The sequence below is a fragment of the Crocodylus siamensis genome, chromosome 10, assembly GCF_052110815.1.
Source record: "Crocodylus siamensis isolate JL-2025a chromosome 10, ASM5211081v1, whole genome shotgun sequence".
Taxonomy (NCBI): domain Eukaryota; kingdom Metazoa; phylum Chordata; order Crocodylia; family Crocodylidae; genus Crocodylus; species Crocodylus siamensis.
In genome coordinates this window covers 36394991-36413726 of record NC_143404.1, presented here as the reverse complement: position 1 = coordinate 36413726, position 18736 = coordinate 36394991, and the positions used below count along the sequence as shown (strand labels likewise).

At 49.0% G+C, this 18736-nt stretch overlaps 1 protein-coding gene across 1 annotated transcript in view; it reads right to left on the bottom strand.

Annotated features, from left to right (window-relative positions):
* CYSTM1 (cysteine rich transmembrane module containing 1) overlaps positions 1-4341 on the bottom strand; it is a 56128-nt gene extending 51787 nt beyond the window's left edge. The window contains exons 1-2 of the mRNA XM_090064061.1: positions 4163-4341; positions 3961-4095 (exon numbers count right to left, since the gene is read on the bottom strand). Coding sequence (XP_089920187.1) covers positions 3961-4095; positions 4163-4341 — 314 coding nt within the window. The remainder of the gene's footprint in view (positions 1-3960; positions 4096-4162) is intronic.
* Between the last annotated feature and the right edge of the window lie 14395 nt (positions 4342-18736).

Here is an 18736-nt window from a genome sequence, read left to right as displayed (position 1 = left end):
GCCCTAAACACAATGCATAGAATCAGTATGGAAGTATCAATAAGAGTGAAACAAACTAAAACATTTTCATTGGTCACGTTGAAAGAAATGTGAACCATTAATTATGTGGCTGCAAAGCAGGTAATTAGAAACTGAAGTTGACAACCCAAGGATTTTTTTTTTTTTAACAAACTTTTTTACCAACATTTTTTTTTTATATAATACTAGCCAATTGCCTATCAAGAACAATGGGGGGGGGCCCTACCCAATGTCCTGTGCTGCCGCTGCTCTGCCTCTGCTCCATGGCCCCCCTCCCCTTCCCCCCATTGGCTCCATTTGCCCTCCCCCTCCATATCTGCTGAATCCACCTCTGGCCCCATGCAGTCTGTCCCAACCTCCACAGTGGGGATGACCGCCACCATGACAGTGGAGACTGAGGGGCTGGGGCCAATCTCTCCCACCCCTCAGTCCACAGTGTCATGGGAGGGGCGGGGATGGAACCCCATATCCAGCCCCACCCCCGCTTCTTGTCCAACCCCATCCCCTCCCCCCCCCAATGTCAGGTCTGGGCCCATTTCTCCCCATGCTCTGTGGTCACCGCCTGTGGGGGGCAGGGCTGGGAGGGGAGGCAAAGCCAGTGCCCCTCCACCTGCTCCACTTTTGTGACCTGCATGGAGCAGGGGGGCAGAGCCAGCGCTGCTGGCCCCGCCTCCCCTCAGTCTGCTCCATCCCTGTTGCCTATAGGAAAAAGGGCAGGGGGAGTCCCCTGTGCCCCTACTGTCATGGGGCCCCTGCTGTTCCCCCTCAAGCCGGTCTCCCTCTCCCCCTTGCCACTTCAGGCCTCACCTACCATCCCCCCAGTCTATTGCCACTGTCACCTCAGGCTGTCGGGAGGCAAGGCCAGAGCTGGCTTGGCCACACCCCTGCAGGTCATGGCAGCATGGCCGCAACCTGCTGTCCGAACGCTTGCACTCTGATTGGTTGTTTTAGACAATTAGAGTGTGAAAAAAGTGTTACGGATAGACAGACTAAGGTTTTTATAAATATTAAAATAATCGACATTAGCAAACATACACACTCCATGGAGGAATCTGGCTCCTCTTCTCCAGAGGAGACTCACTGCATGAGGTCCCAGAGGAAGCTAGTGTGAAAAGATCCCAGGAGTGCTCCAGACTGGCTCTTTGCCAGGGCTCACTGCTTTGGGGGCAGCCCTCAACTGCAGGCAGGGCACAGTGCTGGGATGCGCACACAGAGCCCAGAGGCACCTGACCCCTCTGTGGCAGCTCAAGCTCCACAACCTGTCCTCTTATCTCTGGAACATCACTGCCTCCGTGTCCAGTCCCTGAAGCACCCTACTCTGTTCCCCAGCTGGCTCCATGCTAGCTACACTGCCACAAGGGACACATGCTCCAGAAAGTGTGTGTGGGGGGGTTCAAGTACAGGACTGGGACACTCCAAGCCCCAACCCCTGTGTTCAGACACACTCCCTGCCATTCAGTCCTTTACTTCCCTACCCACTCTCCCCTCCTTGAAGAGCAAGGGAGAAGAAATCCCCCCTCTCACACACACAATACCCAAGCATTTTTGCTTTCTGAAGGGGGGTGGGGAAGCAGGGTTAACAACCATCTGTAAACTTTACAGACATTGAAATATGTTTACAGACTTTATGGACAAGCATTTTAACCACATTTTTTAAAACAGTGACAACTCTGTTAAAGATCCTGAGTAAACATGCAAAAGGTGTTCATTGCTTGTTATGCAACTGCTAGCCCCACCACACCCATCACATAAGACCAGTAATTGTCTATATCTGCAAGTTAAACATTAACGACTGGTTGGGATGTTCTAATGTCAGATACTACCCTCAGTCTGAGAAGAAATTTTCACACTGCTATATGGAATACAAATATCCTCCTCGATGGCCCTAGGCATTGCTCTTTCAACTATAATCACATTTATTTAAGAAATGTCTGTCCTCTTCCCACATTGTCTTATTCCTCATGTTTCTCAAATTCAGGACTCTCCAATCAGACTGACTATTGGAATGGAGTAAGATCATGGCTTTTACCTTTGCTGTGCTCTTTAGCACGTGGAAAGTGAGAGAAATGGCAGCAGGAGGGTGCAAAATTCCTGTTTAATAGGTCCACAAGCCACAGAGCAAAGGGGTGCAACTAAAACCACACTGACAACATTAGTCTACTCTTATGCCAGGGGATAACACTTGCAAAGCTTTCATTTTATTTTACTAGAAATTCTACAGAAGCCTTTTCCATGCTCATTCCTACATTCAGTCCTGGGACAGAAAAGATGACAACCCAAATTTGCTCTAGATTTTTGGCATCTTTGTAATCTGATGTTGTATAAGATTAATTTATGCATAAGTAGTTAGGTACATTGCTAATATGTTAAATTAATCTTTAAGACATGACACTACAGCATGAGCTAAAATACAGATACAGGCAACCCCCACTTAGTACTTTTAATTGGGGCCTGAAAAACTGAGCGTTAAGCAAAACAAGCTTTAAGTGAAACCGAAAGTTTCTGGCAACCCAAGATGGTGACTGCACGCGTTTTTAATGACCCAAGATGGTGACCGTGAGCGTTACAATGGAACTCACTGAGCACTAAGTGAAATCAGGTATCAATTTAAAATGAGCCTTATTGTGAAATAGCGCTAAGCGAAACAGCGTTAAGCAGGGGTTGCCTGTATTAGTCAAATTCTTAGTATGACTGTCCAATTTATTTTAGATTGTTAATTGTAACTGTATGTCCAATTAACACTAAAGCCTGAGCAGAAGTGATTTCATCCTATCACATAGGAAGGCCAAGTCTTACAGACCTGATCTCAATTTACCAGCATCACATAAATTAACATGGCACCAAGCCAAAACCTAAATCCTCATCCTACAGTCTGTTTGACTGACTCATGCATCTTACTACTATCCCATTTCCTAGAAAACAGATCTATTTCTGCCCACTCCTACATTTCCAAGCATATGTAAAACAACAAATAGCTAATGCCTTCTTTGTGTGCCTACTTCCAGTATCCCTTGCTCAATGTAATGACTTCTAGTTAATAATTTAAGTTACTGTAGATAAGCCTATGCCAGTTCAACCCTGTTTTTTAAACCTTGCTTAATCAGACAAACATCATTTAAACTTGAATTGAAAGTGTATTCAGGACTACTGATGGAAGCAGGCAACAAGCCAACAAATCATCACGTAATCTACCATAGCTCCTGCCCCAACTCTCTCTGGTTCCCAAAGGCAATGGCACATAATCAACAAACTGCACATGCAGTTTCACATGGGTTTCCAAGGCAGTCTATGGAAGCCAGGTACTGTATCCTTCAGAAGGGAACACAGGCTTGTGATAGTGCCACTGAGCTCTCTCCAGCCATTAAGGGACTGGCAACACCAGTTACTGAACAGAGATGAACTTTAAATAAAGGTGGAGCAGAGACATCACTGACCAGAGATGGACACTTTCATGGCCTTGTCTTGAGAAGAGATTGGCCAGGGAGCGCAATTCCTCACCCAGGCTGCACCCATAACACCCAGTATAAGAGCTGAGCCACCTTCACCCACATCCCGGCCGGCCCCGCTCCAAGCAGGCACACTGACTCCCGGCTCCTACGTTGCAGAGACCCCAGGAGCTGCGCCGGGCTCCGACGTGAAAGGCAGATGGAGCGAGCGCTGAGCCCGCCCCCGGGCCGCTGCTCCGGGGAAAGAGGCGCCCCCCCAGCGGAAACCGCCCGCCCGCAGGGGGCGCAGGCGAGCAGGCCTCCTCCGGCCCCGAGCACCGCGGCGATCGGTTCTCCAGGGGGCGCGAGGAGCGAGAGGTGCTCGGCGCGGACGTGCCTCCCTCCCGGCAGCGCCAAGCGCCCGCAGGACAGACCCCAGCGGAATGGAACCGAACCGAACCGAACCAGCCCGGCCCTCCCCGGCAGCTCCGCCCGGCTCCCCCGCGCCGCTACCTACACGCCAGCCCGCTGCTCCCGCTCGCTCTGCGTATCTGCCGCACCTGCCACTGATGTTGCTGCGGAATGACGTAACAGAGGGAGGGAGTCACCTGACTCCCTGGTGACAGGGGCGGGGCCGTGCGTCACAAAGGGGCTGGAGCCGGGGGGGGTGGAGGTTCCGTGCGAAGCGGGGGGGGGAGCTGCTGCTGGTCCGGCCCGACCCGACCCGGCCCGGCGCCCAGTGCCGCAGCCCGCGGGGTAGCTGGCCCACCCGGCCCCCCGCTGTGTCCCCGGAGCCGAGAGCCCGCGCGGGGGGCGGGGATTGCATGTGAGACTCCGAGTCAAAGCCGGAGCTGTTCTGGGGCTGCGGGAGACTCCTGTCCTGCCCTGCGCTGGGCATTGAGGTTACAGTCAGAGGCTGCATGTGTCCCGGGACAAACCGGTTTATCCTGGGACAAAATGCAGTGGTTCAGACATCCATATTCTCTGTTCCGGGATAAATCCATAAAAGAGCCACAGGATGAGAAGTGCGTGCAGTTTATCTGGGGCTGGGAATCCCTGAGTTGCATCGCTGCAGTCAGCTTGCTAAACCCTGATGGTTAGGGATGTGTGCACACACCAATCCCAGGGTATAGCTGCTCCAGGACAAACGCAGCTTGTCTGGGGGCAGATGCAATGTCTGTTCCTAGCCTGACCACAAGTGCCTCTCAGAACACACCTGTCCCATTGTTTGGCCCATGCAGGTGTTGCACACCAACACAGTCTGTCTTATATGCTTGATTTATGAAACATAAATCCAATTTGCATGAACGTACACATGATCACTAGTAAAGAAATGTAGAGTCTGGAAGATGCAGACTGGCTGCACTGGCACTGGGTAAAGGAGAGATGATAAATGGGTTGTACTAAAGGGGGTGAAATTAACGCAAGATCAGTTCCAAGACTGACGCTTACTTAATATTTTCACTAGCCATCTTGTAAAAAATACCTGGGATTCTGATGAAGAAACTTGTTGATGATGACACAATGATGGGAGGAGGTTTAGAGTATTACACAGGAAAAACACAGGAAATATACAGGAAGAACATTGAAGGCTGCAGTAAGGGAAACACAATGAAAATAGTACAAAGGGCAAGGTCTTGTACTTAGGCACTAATAACAAGTATTTCAGCTATGCTTTAAGGGATCATTAGCTGGAAATGACAGGAAGAAAGACCTCAGTGTATCAGGTGATTCTATAAGCCACTAATATATGGCTATGAAGAAGTTCAATGCAATTGTGGGATGTGTCAGAAAAGGAATTTCCTGTAAAGATTGGGAAGTATTAATGCCATTGTATAAGACCTCACCTAGAATACTGTGTACAGTTCTGGTGACCTAGGTAAACGAAATAGGAATGTGAACTGGAATGGGTAAGTCAGGTGACTGGGGAAACGGAGAGGAGACTAAGGGCATGTTCCTATTGCTTCAGCAGTATTCTTGATTAATTGGGAGCCGAACACTAGGGAGGAAGGAAGATGAGCTACTTAAACTGGCACAAGAATAAAGGGTTACAAACTGGTTGTGGATGGAGGCAGGTTAAAAATTAGAAGGTTTGATCAGGATTAAAGCAACCTCTGGGGGCAGGGGGAAGGGAGAGGGGGACAGGAAACCTAACCCTGTTAAAGACAGGTCTTGATAAATTTATGAACAGGATTAGGTGACTGCTTGCTTTCCTTAGGAGGGCACTGGACCCACTGACCCAGGAGATCCCTTACAGTCCTATGTTCAATCCAAATTCTTTGTTAGGACTGCAAAACTTGCAGGTGCTCATAGACCAGACTACCTGAGACCTTTATCTAGATCAAAGATTCAGACTCTTGTAGCGCATCTCAGCCTACATGTTACTGTCGGAAAATTTGCTTATGAATAATTACAGAATTAGTCTTGGTCAAGCAGCTCTCCAGGTCTGCCCAGATAAAATAGGTCAAAGATACATTATGCAAGTCATTAACAAAATACTATCATGCCTGTCTTAATGCACATGAATGACTCACTTCTGGCTCTCTCTAGTGAAGATAATAACCTGCTACCTAGTGGAGGATGGAGCTATTCTTGTAGCTGAGGTGACAGGAGGGAATGGGGTTGAAACCTCTGTACACATTTGGGAACAAGAGAAGATTTTAGTTTCAGCTGACATACAAAATAGGAGCTATGTCATCTCATAACTAATCCTAGGAGTCTAATGAGGCATAAGCCATTCCAATAGGGTTTAGAGTTTAATGCCAGCAGAATAATTTAAATTTAAGCTGGCTCAGAGAAAAGAGCAAAATATAACCCTTCCCTAGCACCCAGAAAGACAGGCTTTCCTGGGACATAAGAGATGCTGGGAGCTGAGAAGTATTTGGTCTTGGGGTCAGGGGCACAGCATTATGATCCATGTAGCAAAATGTTCCTTTTTGACCTTCTTTTACAATGTGAGTTTCTCTTTCTCTGAATAACCAATCATACTTGCTGTTATTTACAAACCCTAAACTGGGTTGTGGATGGTGGATTCTGGAAAAATTCTGATCTGCTCTACACAAAATCTGCACCAGTTTCATGCTGAGAAAAAGTAAGTTCTCCCAGTTATAGTACAGTAAAAGTTGTGTTAACTATTAACTGGCACGCCGGTTGATGCAGCAAAAGGGAAATCGGAAGTGTAGTATGATTTTCTCTTGTAGACAGGGCCTTAATGCATCATTTTAAAATAACCGAATTAAAAAGGAGCAAGTTTCTGTCTGCCTTTTGCAAATCTGAATCTAGCATATGTTACAGCTAGAAGGTTGGAGGCACAAGCTAGCTTAGTAGAATCAGTTTTAAACTAATAGAAGAAGGCTCTTGGGGTGGAATTTTTCAGTGATTACATTGAACTGATTTAAGTTAAACCAGTCTAACTTATGTTTGTAAACAAGCCCTTAATACAGACATCAGAGAACAAGTGAAGTGGATAAAAATGACTTGAGACAGGTTCACAAGCAAAGAGGGTTGTAATCTACCTTCCTAATGCTGGAAAGCTGCTTGTGAGAATCACTAGGCACATCTACATGTGCCTATTAACATGGAGTAATAAGCTCCGGAGTCTTTTGCTGCAGAGCATATTGCTCCAGGGCATGCATCTGCACTTGCACCCAGACCACAGCATATTGAGCTGGGTCACAGCAGCCCTGGCTGGCAGGGGACCCAGGAGGTCAGCCTGCCAGACCAGGGCTGCTCTGACTTGGCCCATTGTGCTGCAGAGGGGCTGGCTGCAGGACAAGAGTGCTTCAGCTCAGGGCTAGCCAGCCAGCAGCCTCTGCACTGAAGTACCCTCAGGCCCCAGCCAGCTGGGTCGACATCTACATGGGTACTGGCTACTCACAAAAAAAACTCCCAGCAGGGTAGTACTTGTATTTATAAGTACTATTCTGCTATGGAGTTTATTAGTTGTGTGCCCTAATAGGAGTGCATGTTTAGATATTGAGACATTTATTGTGCAGTTAATTATGCAGCTATGCAGTAAACATCTCATGTAGATGCACTCACTATGCCCAACAATCCAAATGGTAGGAGGCATTTTATACCAGCATTTCAAAATTTGAAATCTTCTCTAAATGAATATTCAGTAGCACCAGCAACGAGCCAACAGGGAAGTGTCACTTCTGCTCTAGAGACAACACAATGCAAAATCTGGACAAGCCTTCAAGCAAAAATTCACTAAAATCTTGAAATCAACTTGAAATGCAGTATGCTTTAGAAGAGGACTTAGCATTGCAAACCTCAAGCAATAAAAAAGTCGGGCCCTAAAACCCATGAGATTGGCTTAAAAATTATGTATTTAAAATATAAATGTGTGGGGGGTGTCCTCTGGTGCAGGAGATGTTAAGGATTCTCAAGTATGATTCTAGCAGCTGGAAGTTTTGAGAAAACCCACCAAATCATGTGACTGTTGCCAGTACCATAGCAAGGAGGGGGCAAGCAGAACAACTGCCCTGGGAGCTGAAGTGAAGGGGCGCCAACAGGTGCTATCCAGCCAGGGCAGTATGGGATGGAGCCGTGAGTGGCTCATTTTGGGGGGCACAGGGATGGGGGAAGGGCAGCTCCTACTGCTATATGCACTCCTGGGCAAGCATGGGGGGGCATGTGCCCCCCAGATCTGTGCACGGGGCAAGGGCGGGCTGCTGATGTGGGCTTTGCCCTGGGTGCCAAACTTTGTTGCTATGGCACTGACTATTGATAACATTGCTAGAGATAATGCAACACTAACTCTTTCACATTCCCCTGCTTTCTCCTGCCCGTTTCAGCACTTAATCTTATTTCTTTCAGTGTCTTTTTTCTTCCATATTACCCACACAGCCCAAAGGGGAAACTGATTGACTTGACCTTAAGAGAAACAGTGAAACTCAGTATGTTCAAAGGCACGAAGTAAACAGACAAAACAAGAACAGAACACAGAAGAATGCCAATCTTAGCTACTGGAGCAACAGGAAATCAAACTGTTCTGTTGTTTCTCTTCATCATTGCAGCTTCTTGTTTCCATACAATTATTTTCCTCTACTATATAAATGTAACCTGGGTGGCAGCCCAGTAGTTGCCACCCCTGCCCAATATCAGGGATGGTGTGCTGAGAGTGGGGCAGGGCTTCTGGCCAGCACCAATTTACTTTCCAGCCAGCCCCTGCTCCCCAGAGCAGCCCGTGGTCCCAAGAAGGTCTAACACTTAACTGATTTAACTATTTACACGGTATTTACAAAGCAAGAATAATAGAAAAGGTTATTTACAAGTTAACTTAAATGACATAACTAGAATCACAAAACAAACCAGAATGCATTAGTCAACCCTTGACTCAAGAACCACAGGTAGGGTAACTGGCAGCTTTCAGCCTCTGCTGAGGTACTACCACAAGGAAGCAAGGTGCTCACTACCTGAAGCTCCAACAGGCTTCCTAATAAGTGACAGATTGCTACAGGTTAAGCTCTTCTGGTCTCCAGCAATCAAATTGTATCAAACCCCAACCCCCCAAAGAGGCTGAAGGGTGACCCTCTGTGGCAATGAAAAAGGCAAGCAACAGAGTAGGCTCCTGCAGCAATCAACATGACCCAAGCACAAAGCTCAGGGACTCCATCCGATGACACTCAGCTGCAGAATAAGGGACAAGACTGAGTCCCCTCTGGGGCAGTCAGTGGCAGAGGGTCAGCAGCAAAGGAACTTCCCGGGGGTTGCTGCTCCAAACCTCTGTTCCAGATGACTGGCCAGGAACCCTACACACCTCGCAGCTCACCAGTCCTGCTCCAAGCGCTGACCTATGCCCTGAGCTCCCAGGGATGCTCGTCCTGGCGCTCTGGTGGTCCTCAGGATCCCAGTGCCTTGCCTGCTGCTGTCCCGCTTCCCCAGGGAAAGTAAGGGGTTTTCTCAACTCACTGGCCCAGCTCCCTGCTCTGGATAAGGATGCTGCCTGTGCTCCTGGCCGCTGCTTCTTCTCTGCAGCAGAACACGGGGCCAACTGCCACCCCTAGTCTCTGGGACCCCTGGCACGTCCAGCACACTGTGATGGGGCCTTGGGGCACCAGCTTTCTGCCCCAAGCCCTGGCTGCTGCTCCCTCTCTGCTGCAGGGCTGGAGGCATGGCTGACTGCTGCTGCCTTCTTCTCCCAGGGCCTTTAAGGCTCTTCAGAGGGGCCTCTCTGCTCCCTCTGTTGGGTCAGCTCACCCAGCTCTTCTTAGGCCTCCTGTATCATTTCCCCAAGTCACTGTCAGCAGCTGCAGATACCACTTTGGCTGCTGCCTTTATCCCCTCCAGTAATCCCACCCTGGCTGGCAAACCCGCCAACCAAGGCTCAGGGTGCCTGGCCCCCAACTCTGGCCATCCCCCTTCCATGTGAATGAGGGGATTGAAAACCCCTTCTTTCCATTGGCTTCTCCTTCTCCACAGGGCAGGGCTCCCCTGCTCCACCCTTGGGGTCGCTCAGAGCTCACCAGCCTGTTTCTAGCCCAGGGTAAGTATCTCAAGCCAATCTGGTGAGCCCACATTGGCAGTCTGTTACATAAAGAAGGGTTAAACCTCACTGAGGCTGGTGTGTGAAAACAAAGCCCTTTGTTTAAAATGGTTGTAAATGGTCATTAAGCTCCTTTTGGGAAACAGGTCACTGAAATAATAGCAGTCTTCCAATCCCAAACCAAGAATATGTCCCCATTCAATGCAATGGCAGATGTGAGTGTTCAGGGATTTAAACTATGTGGGCAGAAGGCTTATGTTGGTGTTTATTTTGACAGGGATGTGCAACTGGATGAGAGAGAGCTCAGGTGGAGAAGCAGTGAAAGTACTCAGAAGCAGACTGAAGGTCTGTTTACAATGCAGTCACTGGAGGCTGTAGGTACATGTGCCTTTAATCTGACTTGTGTAGGTACTGAGAGCAGTGTAGCTGTGGCTCCATGGAGTTTAGTGTTACCTGCAAGACTTGCTCCAGAAGTCAGGTAAATGCTTGGGCAGTAGTCTGTGCCGAGCTCCATGCTACCATAACTCCACCACTAACAGCACCTCAGCTAGCTGCAGAGTAGATATAGCCTGAGAAGAAAGACTGCCATAACCAGGGAGAGTGCTGGCATATGGCTATGGAAGAAACACTGATGGGGTCCTTTGGGTCAAGATGCTGACCAAAAGTGATGGTGCCATAAGCAAGAGACCTATCTTTGGTTGTTTGATTTCTCCTGTGTTCAAAAAAGCAGGAGTTTGCACATTCATGTAAACGGACAGGATTGCATCAAAGACACTGTTACAGTTCTCTCTAATGGGGATGTTTTTCCTGGATATCCCTCTTGCCCAGGCATTGCTTCTGGTTCTCTTCTCCAGTTTTGCCGCTTCTCCCCTTCTTCTACAGTTGTGTGGCAGTTTTGCTCTCTACTCCCCAGAATCTGATACACCTATAGCATTTGACCACTAATACAGCTGCTCTGCACACACTTTTGCACTGAAATAGCTAAATGGGTTTGAAATCACAACTCCTGGTATCTTGGTGAAAATCTGTGCATTTGCCCAGCCTTGGGTTTGTCCAATTTTAATTCTTTCCTTTTGGTTCATTTCTTTGGTTCCTTCACATCCTTCCCCTTAGAAGTAACTCAAACTTTCATGCAATAACTCAGGGTCTAATAGTAGAATCACAGGAAAGTTGCATTAGAAAGGACATAAGAAAGTGTTTTAGCCCTTTTACACACCCCTCAACTTCTGAAGGGTGTAGTGGTTGGAAAGTGGAGTTGCAAATTAGGATGCCTTGGTCTAGGCTTGACTGTCACTGACTTATTTTATAATCTTGGGCAACTACATCAACTGCTTGTGGCCTCTGTTTCCCCGATCTACAAAAAGGTGACACTGCCAGCTATACTCACCTTCCTCTGTAAAGGGCTTTGAAATCTCTGGATAAAAGTACTTTTTGCTACAAAGATGTAGGGTATTGCTATGATAACACCAATGCAGGGCTGTCCCCACCCCACAAGCAGTAAGTGTAATATACTGGTCTGTAGAGAGAGAATTCATGATCTCTTGCAACTTGCATGCTGCTTTTCTGTTCCTACCTCCCAGAGTTCTGCATGCTCTCCTGCCTGGCACTAAGCTCTTGGCTAACTTTCTGACCTCCTCTCCCAACTCAGATCACTTCCTTGATCAGTGCCTTTCAATTTAGGGCTGTTCTGAACATAATTCCCCATGCCATTTTGCAACACTGGGCTTTCTAATTTATACTTGTCTCCATTAAAGACTCATACAACACCCTAATCCAGTAGGATTTATGTAGGGACAACACTTAGAAAACAATATCTAGAAGCTCTTATGTGTGGGGATTTGGAAACAATATGTAGCTAAAGCCAGGCTGGGAGTGGATGCCAACAAAGCTACTGGTTGGCTTGAATGGAATTATTTCAAACAAGCACTGGACATATCTGGCTGTGGGCCCCAATCATCCTACAAGACAAAAATAATATTCAGAATCACAGGCATAAAATGTGCCTAATAAATATGTATCAGGCTTTTTGTGTAGTTTCACATAGGAACACCTGATGGTTATTCACTCTCTCTGCCTGTTTGTTGTAAGGCTGGTGTCTTGGTTACAATAATGAGTGAGGATTTGGTTATGATGAAGATAAAAGTTTTGTCAGGGATGTTCCTGCCTTGAACAGGGGACCAGACTAGATGACCTTATGAGGTCCCTTCCATCCCTACTTTCCTATGATTCTATGATCCTAAATAGAGCTTTGCTGTGGGCATGTGACAAAAAGCAATCCTCTAGCACAAGGTAACTTTGACTATATCAGTTAAAGGCAGGAAAGATTTTCAGGGTATAAAGCATATTACAATAAATCAACAGATTCTTCAATCAAGAAACTTCCACAGAAAACAGGATTATGACAGATCAATACAAACAAGCTGGGAATTTTTCTCTTTGATCTTTGGGAAATAAGGCTAGTTTCATAGCCAAATCCCAACAACAATGCTGCAACTTCCAAAGACATCTCTTCCAGTTCCACTGCTGCAGGTTTGCCAGTGTATAAACGAAACCAAACAGAAATCAGATAACTTTTATTCACTGTCAATCGGCCAATCCAGCTGACAGGGGAAATATGGTGGGATACACACGCATCCAAAGCTCTCCAGAAAACACACATCTTTATACATATACTTTTCTTTGAACCATCCAATCACAGGCTAACACATGGATGCATAGACCTAGAGCATATTTGTAGCAGACTACACACCTCAGGGGCTGAAGCCCAGCTGGAAGCAGGCAGAGGGTGATTGCAACTCTGCCACAACAGAGTGGGCCAGCTGATACAGGTAATTGTCTGACCCATGGGAGTTAAAAGGCTTCCAGAGAGATACTAGGGAAACATAGCAAGAGTGCTCGATTAGGTCAGCTTTTGGACAAATCCTGAGTACCATGCCAGGGTTGCCTCTCCTGTGGTGCATAACAAGGACCAAAGGAGAAAGACTGGAGGGCTATGAGGCTAAAGGCAGCAACCCAAGCCAATGCATTCTCCCTGGGTCTGTGTGAAACTAGGCACAGACAGAAGAGTAGCTCCCCACTGTAACTCATGGTGCCTCTCAGGAAGTGCCATGAGTTACAATAATCCCCTGGACCCAAGAGAGGTTTGCTGTTGGGTCTCAATGGTTGAGAGACTGAGCTGCTGTTTAGAGCAGCTGCAAGCCTGTAGCTCCTCTCCCCTAGCAATGCCTCTCCCCACTCCCAGGCCCCGTGCTGTTTTCAGAACGTGGGGTGGGGAGGAAAGGGAATAGAGAGAGCTCATTCTGGGGGTTGCACAGCTGGCACTGGAGGGTGGGGCAGGTAGATTACAGCTCCCCCACCCTCCAGTGCTGCCTGAGAAAAAAGCACAGATTGAACTCCGCCCCCCCCCCTTCTTAAGACAGTGCCAGCAGCAGGGCTCAGTTGCATCAGCTCAATCCTGCTCCTGGCACACACACACAAGTTACTGAGAGCACTCCATTTTGGATCATCTTCATCTGAACCCTCATGCTATAAGCATCCAGATTGTTGCCGGTCTGAGCCTTTTTAAAGTGCTCTGCCGCCATGCACTTGTGTTTGGTCACAGCTGTAGAGTGCTGTCAGGGGTCAGATAGGGAGAAAGTTGTCACTTGTGTCCCTCCAGCAAGTCGCAGGTGCAGACAGAAGAGAGAGAAGGAAGAGAGCAGGCCAGGGGTGGGAAAACCAAAGTCCAAACACTCTCCTTGGGTCTGGGAAAAGACTCCATGCCCTTTGTTTGCTTGACTAATTGTTTGTGCTGATTTCTGCACTGGGGGAGGTTGCCTGGGGAAGACAATAAACAAGGAGTGCAAACAAAGACAGTTTGGGCTTAATTTCCCAACCTGCTACAGTATTCCTTTCTCTTGTTTAGCAGTGCATTACAATTTCAAGACTGTCTGTCAACCTCCAAGTCACTCAGGAAGCTAGCCTTGATTAAAGAAAATCACCTTGCACTTTGATACCTCCCAGCCCTTCTAAGACATTCACCACAACATTTGTTCTATTTCCAAGGGGGGTTTGCTGGTTCTCAAACAATCTTGAGACAGCCAACAAGGAAACCTTGCTTCTAATCCCTCCTTGTCTGTACTTTCTTTGGTTGTCTTGGGGTGACCGGGGGGGGGGTACTTTAATTAGAGTGGCTCTGAGAGCCACTCTAATTAAATTGTCCACAGCGTCACATGTATTCAGTGTCCCATGCTTCAAAATGGTGGTGGAAGCACTTTAACTAAAGCTTGTTTGATGAGCTTCAGTTAAAGCACCCTTGCCACCATTTTGAAGTGTGGGGATGCTGAATGTACAGGATACAAAGGCTGCTGGAGTGTGCCAATTAGATCAAGTCTGCTCCAACACATGCTAATTGGCACACATCAGCGCAGATGTCCAGCATGTGTATAGGTCCTCTTTGTGACCTGGGACAAATAGCTATCTACTCCATGCTTCTGTTTCCCCATCTACAAAAGTGTTTAATGACCCCCACCTCAGGCAAATGGGTGTAGATCTTAATTCAATAATATTTGCAATGAGCATAGAGAAACTCAATGAAAGGTGGTGTTGAAAGTATAATTTTATTAGGACTGAAATCAGTTTAGATGTGAGACTGGGGCAATGAAGTTATAGGGATTACTGCTTCCATGGAAAACAGCACAATGACCTCTGATCAGGTGTATTCACAACTCATCCCAAAATCAGGGGAAGCTGCGGAGCCTGACAGGAACACACTGGGTAACAAAACAGTGCCATTTTTTTTCTCATTCCTCAGATGTCTTGAATACAGCAGAACGGATCAGTAAAGGTTTGGCAGAGATGCACAGACTACAGAAGGCATCACCACGCTTAGTCAACAGGGCTCCATAATGGTTTAGCCCAGCAATGCTACTCGATAATTTACAGCTCTGCCAACCCATGCAGATCAGGAAGAGAAACTTCAGTGACACTATGGGTGTCCCCTGCAAACAAATATGAATAAAAATGAACAGGGGAAGCCTTGGCAGACACCTCACTGTGCTAGACAGGATGGAAATCTAAAGTACCTTCCATCCTAGGATCTCAAAACACTGGATTCCTCCTGAAGCAGGTGAGTGAACGGAGTGAAATTTCTTCTGCAAACCCAAGGGCTGAACGAGGTCCTGAGTTCCTCTCAGGACCAGTCACACAGATGAGTGAAGGAAAAGGAGAGTACCCTGGGGAAAGACAGGGGAAAAGAAACAAAAAACAGATCCAGATGCCCTTCTGAGGAATTCCAGGAGTGTGAGCCAGAGCCACACATGGAAGGGGTACAGTAAGGAAGTTTTCCCCCGGCCATAGACTGCCTAATTTTTTTTTTTTTAGAAAAGGCCACAAATCACTTTTATGTAGTACTTAATGATTTTTTCCTTCTTATAATATGCCCCTATTGTGATTATAATGTTTCAGCTTAAAATACAGATACATGACTGAAAAAAATCCTAAATTCAGTCACAAAGAGGAATTTGGGCAAGAGATAGGGAAGGGATCTGACATACGAACTTGTGTTGGGCCCAACAGGTTCTGGCCAGCTCAGCTCACAGCAGCCAGATGGAATTACAGCCAGATCCCAGAGCTGAAAGAGAAACCACCTAAACTGCCCCAGGAGCCTGCCTGTGAATGAGCCACTCCAGAGGTCTCAGTGTACAGGAGGCCCTACCCAGCCCAACATCCCCCTTCCAGCTGCCTTTGTTGTGATCAGTGCACAGCAGGCAAGCAAATCATCCCATTGGAACTTTTACATTCTCGGTCAATTTTTAACCCCATAAAGGCATTTAAAATGGCAGTTTCTAAGCCTGAACTCAGGGGGCACATCCAGACAAGCATACCTGTGCCTCTTGCCAGATCTCAAACCCCTTTGAGATCGGACAAGAGGCATATGTGGGAATGAAAAAATGTTCCCTGCACTGCAAGTTTGCAGTGCAGGGAGAAAATTACACCCCTGGATATCCAGGGGGCTAAAAAAAATGCTCTGCAGGAGAGTGTAGCAAGGCATGGCCCCAGACTGTGCCTGGAGCCAGCAAGAGTCAGTCCTCCAGAAGAGACTCTCTGGTTTCGGCCAGAAGAGGGGTGGGTGGGTGGCAGAGAGGTGTGGGGGGTTTGGGGAGTGGCGGGGGCATGTTCCCAGGGCTGTGGGGTAAAGACCTGGCCCAGGTCAGTGCGGCTTGCTAGTCCGGCTTTGCACTGGAGTGGGTCACATGGGATCTAGTAGCTGGGCCCCAGAAGCTCCTGACTATTTGTATCACCCAGTTATCGTGGGGCCTGAGGCCCATGCGGCTATCTAATAGCTCCTATTGTATGGAGCCAATGAATGGATGATGTAACAAAATACTTGGGACAATTAATGAGAAAACTGCCTCCCTCTGTCAGGTGTGCCCCCCCCCCAAGTGTAGCTGTAGCAAAAAAGCTGGATGTGCACCTTCCCCACATCCCACCATCTCCGAGCTGAGGGGAAAGCTGGCTGTTGCTCCCGCCAGGCCAGCCAGAACTCCCGGAAGGCCTCCCTGAAGCCCACATCCTCCAGCAGACTGGCACTGAAATGCCAGTAGGCCAACCCTGGATGCCCAGGCCCCAGCGTGGCCTGGGCCCAGACAAGGTAGTGATCGCTGAAAGGGGTTGGCCAGATGCTAGAGAAGTGGGCCTGGGCAAAGTGCAGCAAAGAAATATAAACCCAGTCTAACTGGGAGTGGCATGCCTGTTCCTCTCCAACCCTCACATAAGTGAAGGCAGGGGGTTCGGTAGGCTGACAGGTGTGCCAGACATCCACCAGGGAGTAGTCCAACAGGATCTCCCTGAGGACACCCACGGTGGCCTGGTTCTGCTCCTTACCTGACCAGTCTCACGCATCTAGGGTGACGTTAAAGTCCCCACCAAGAACCAGGCACTTGCAAAGGTTGAGGGTGCCGATGTATGTGACCGCCTGGTGGAAGAAATCCACTAACTCCAGGTCCCTTGCAGGGGCATACACGTTCAGAAGGTTCAGGACCAGCCCCTGCACCTGGACCCAGAGGTGCAGCAGGCAGCCTGGCACCACCTCAATGTCCTGGAGAATCTCTGGCTGCAGGCCTGGGGAGAACAGGTGGCCACCCCACATGAGATAGCTGAGAGGTGACTAAAAAAAAGACCCTGCCTCCCCATTCAAGCTGCCAATTTGGTTTGTTGGCTGGAATTGCCAGGGTCTCCTGCAAGAATACTATGGGGTACCCTCCTTCCCAAAGGAAGGAGAGCACCCGACACCTCCGGAGACCCTTCCTGCAGCTGTGGATATTGGGGGTTGTAATCTTAAATGACCTCATGGCTGGGGGTGGTGGCGTGGTGGAGTAGACGGTTCAGCAGGGGCCTCATGCATCTCAATGGTCGGTGTGGGGCCCGCCAGTTTGCGTAGTGCCCTCCCACCATATAGAGGGCATCTATGAATCTGTGGGCCCGCCTATAGATCCAGGCATTGCAGCTTTTGGGCCCTTTGCTTTCCCCTGCCAGCACCCTCACAGTGGCGAGGATGGTGTCAAAATCTCCCTAGCGGTCCAAGGCTAGCTGTACCTTGCTGGTGGACCAGCAAGTGTAGTCATGTTCAAGAAATGCAAGTAGCTCACCCCTGGGGACCCCTGGGACTGAGGTCTGCAGCCTCCATGGAGTCTGCTGGTTCTCAGGCATCCTCCTCCTGGTCCTGGGGCTCAGAATGCTCCTTAGGCACCATCTGAACCCCCCAGTCTGCTAAGACCCTGGACTCTGGCTGGGATTGGGAGAGCTCTGCAGCCCCCTGGGACAGGGGTAGGACTCCTTTACAGGATGGTGGGGTAGAGCTGGAGCCCTGGGGAGTCTGTGCAGGGTCCCCGAGGAGATCGGCCCATTGATTAGGGGACCCCACCACAACCCCCTCTAGTGCAGGACTATGGGGCAGGCTGGGAGTGAGGTTTTCCTGGGAGGGGGAGGGAAAAGACTCACCAGGCACCAGTGGGTGGCTCCAGCATCTGCCTTAGGGTCCTGGGAAAGGGGACTTACTCCCTTAGGACTCACCAGGGTTAACCCCAGGGCCTCTGTATCCTCCAGATCAGAGGGAGGAGGCTCTGCTGCCAGGCCTTCCTTTGGGTAGGCCTCAGCCTCAGTGCCCATGGTTTCAGGGGGTAGGCCTTGGTCAGCAGAATGAGGGGCTTCCTTCATGGGCTCCTGTTCGAAACTATCCAGCAGCCCCGAAACCCCCTCCATGGGGATCACCCATTTGACCTTTCCTCAGGGTGGGGTGTCAGGCACAGCTGGGGAGGCCCCTGGAGACTAAGCTGTTCCTTCCCCCTATGTGGTGGTCTTGGGAGGGGGAGAGGAGTCCTCCACGTCAGAGGGCTCTAGCTGTGCCTGGGTCTTCCTCTTGCCTTTACGCCCTGGGTACCTGCACCCACTCAGCCATGGGGTGGTCCTCAGGTGGAGAGGCTCCAGCAAGAGAAGGTGAGGGTTGGGAGGGGCAGCCACAATGGCGGTATGACTAGGGGCAGGGGGGCCCTGCTCCCTCTTTCCGCTCCGGTTGCTGGTGCACCCCCTGGGACTCTACTAAACTTGGGTGGGGGGCGGGATCCTTTGAGCTCATTGTGTGGGCAGGGCACTGGTGGTAGAGGCATTCCTCTTTCCAGTGGGACCCGCAGATGCCCTCCACACCTGGCCCATGGGGCATTCATGATGCAAGTGCCCCAGGACAAGGCACTGGAAGCACCGCACATCCCCCAGTGTATAGAAAATCCTCACCAGGGCTCCCTGATAAGAAATTACCAGGCACCTC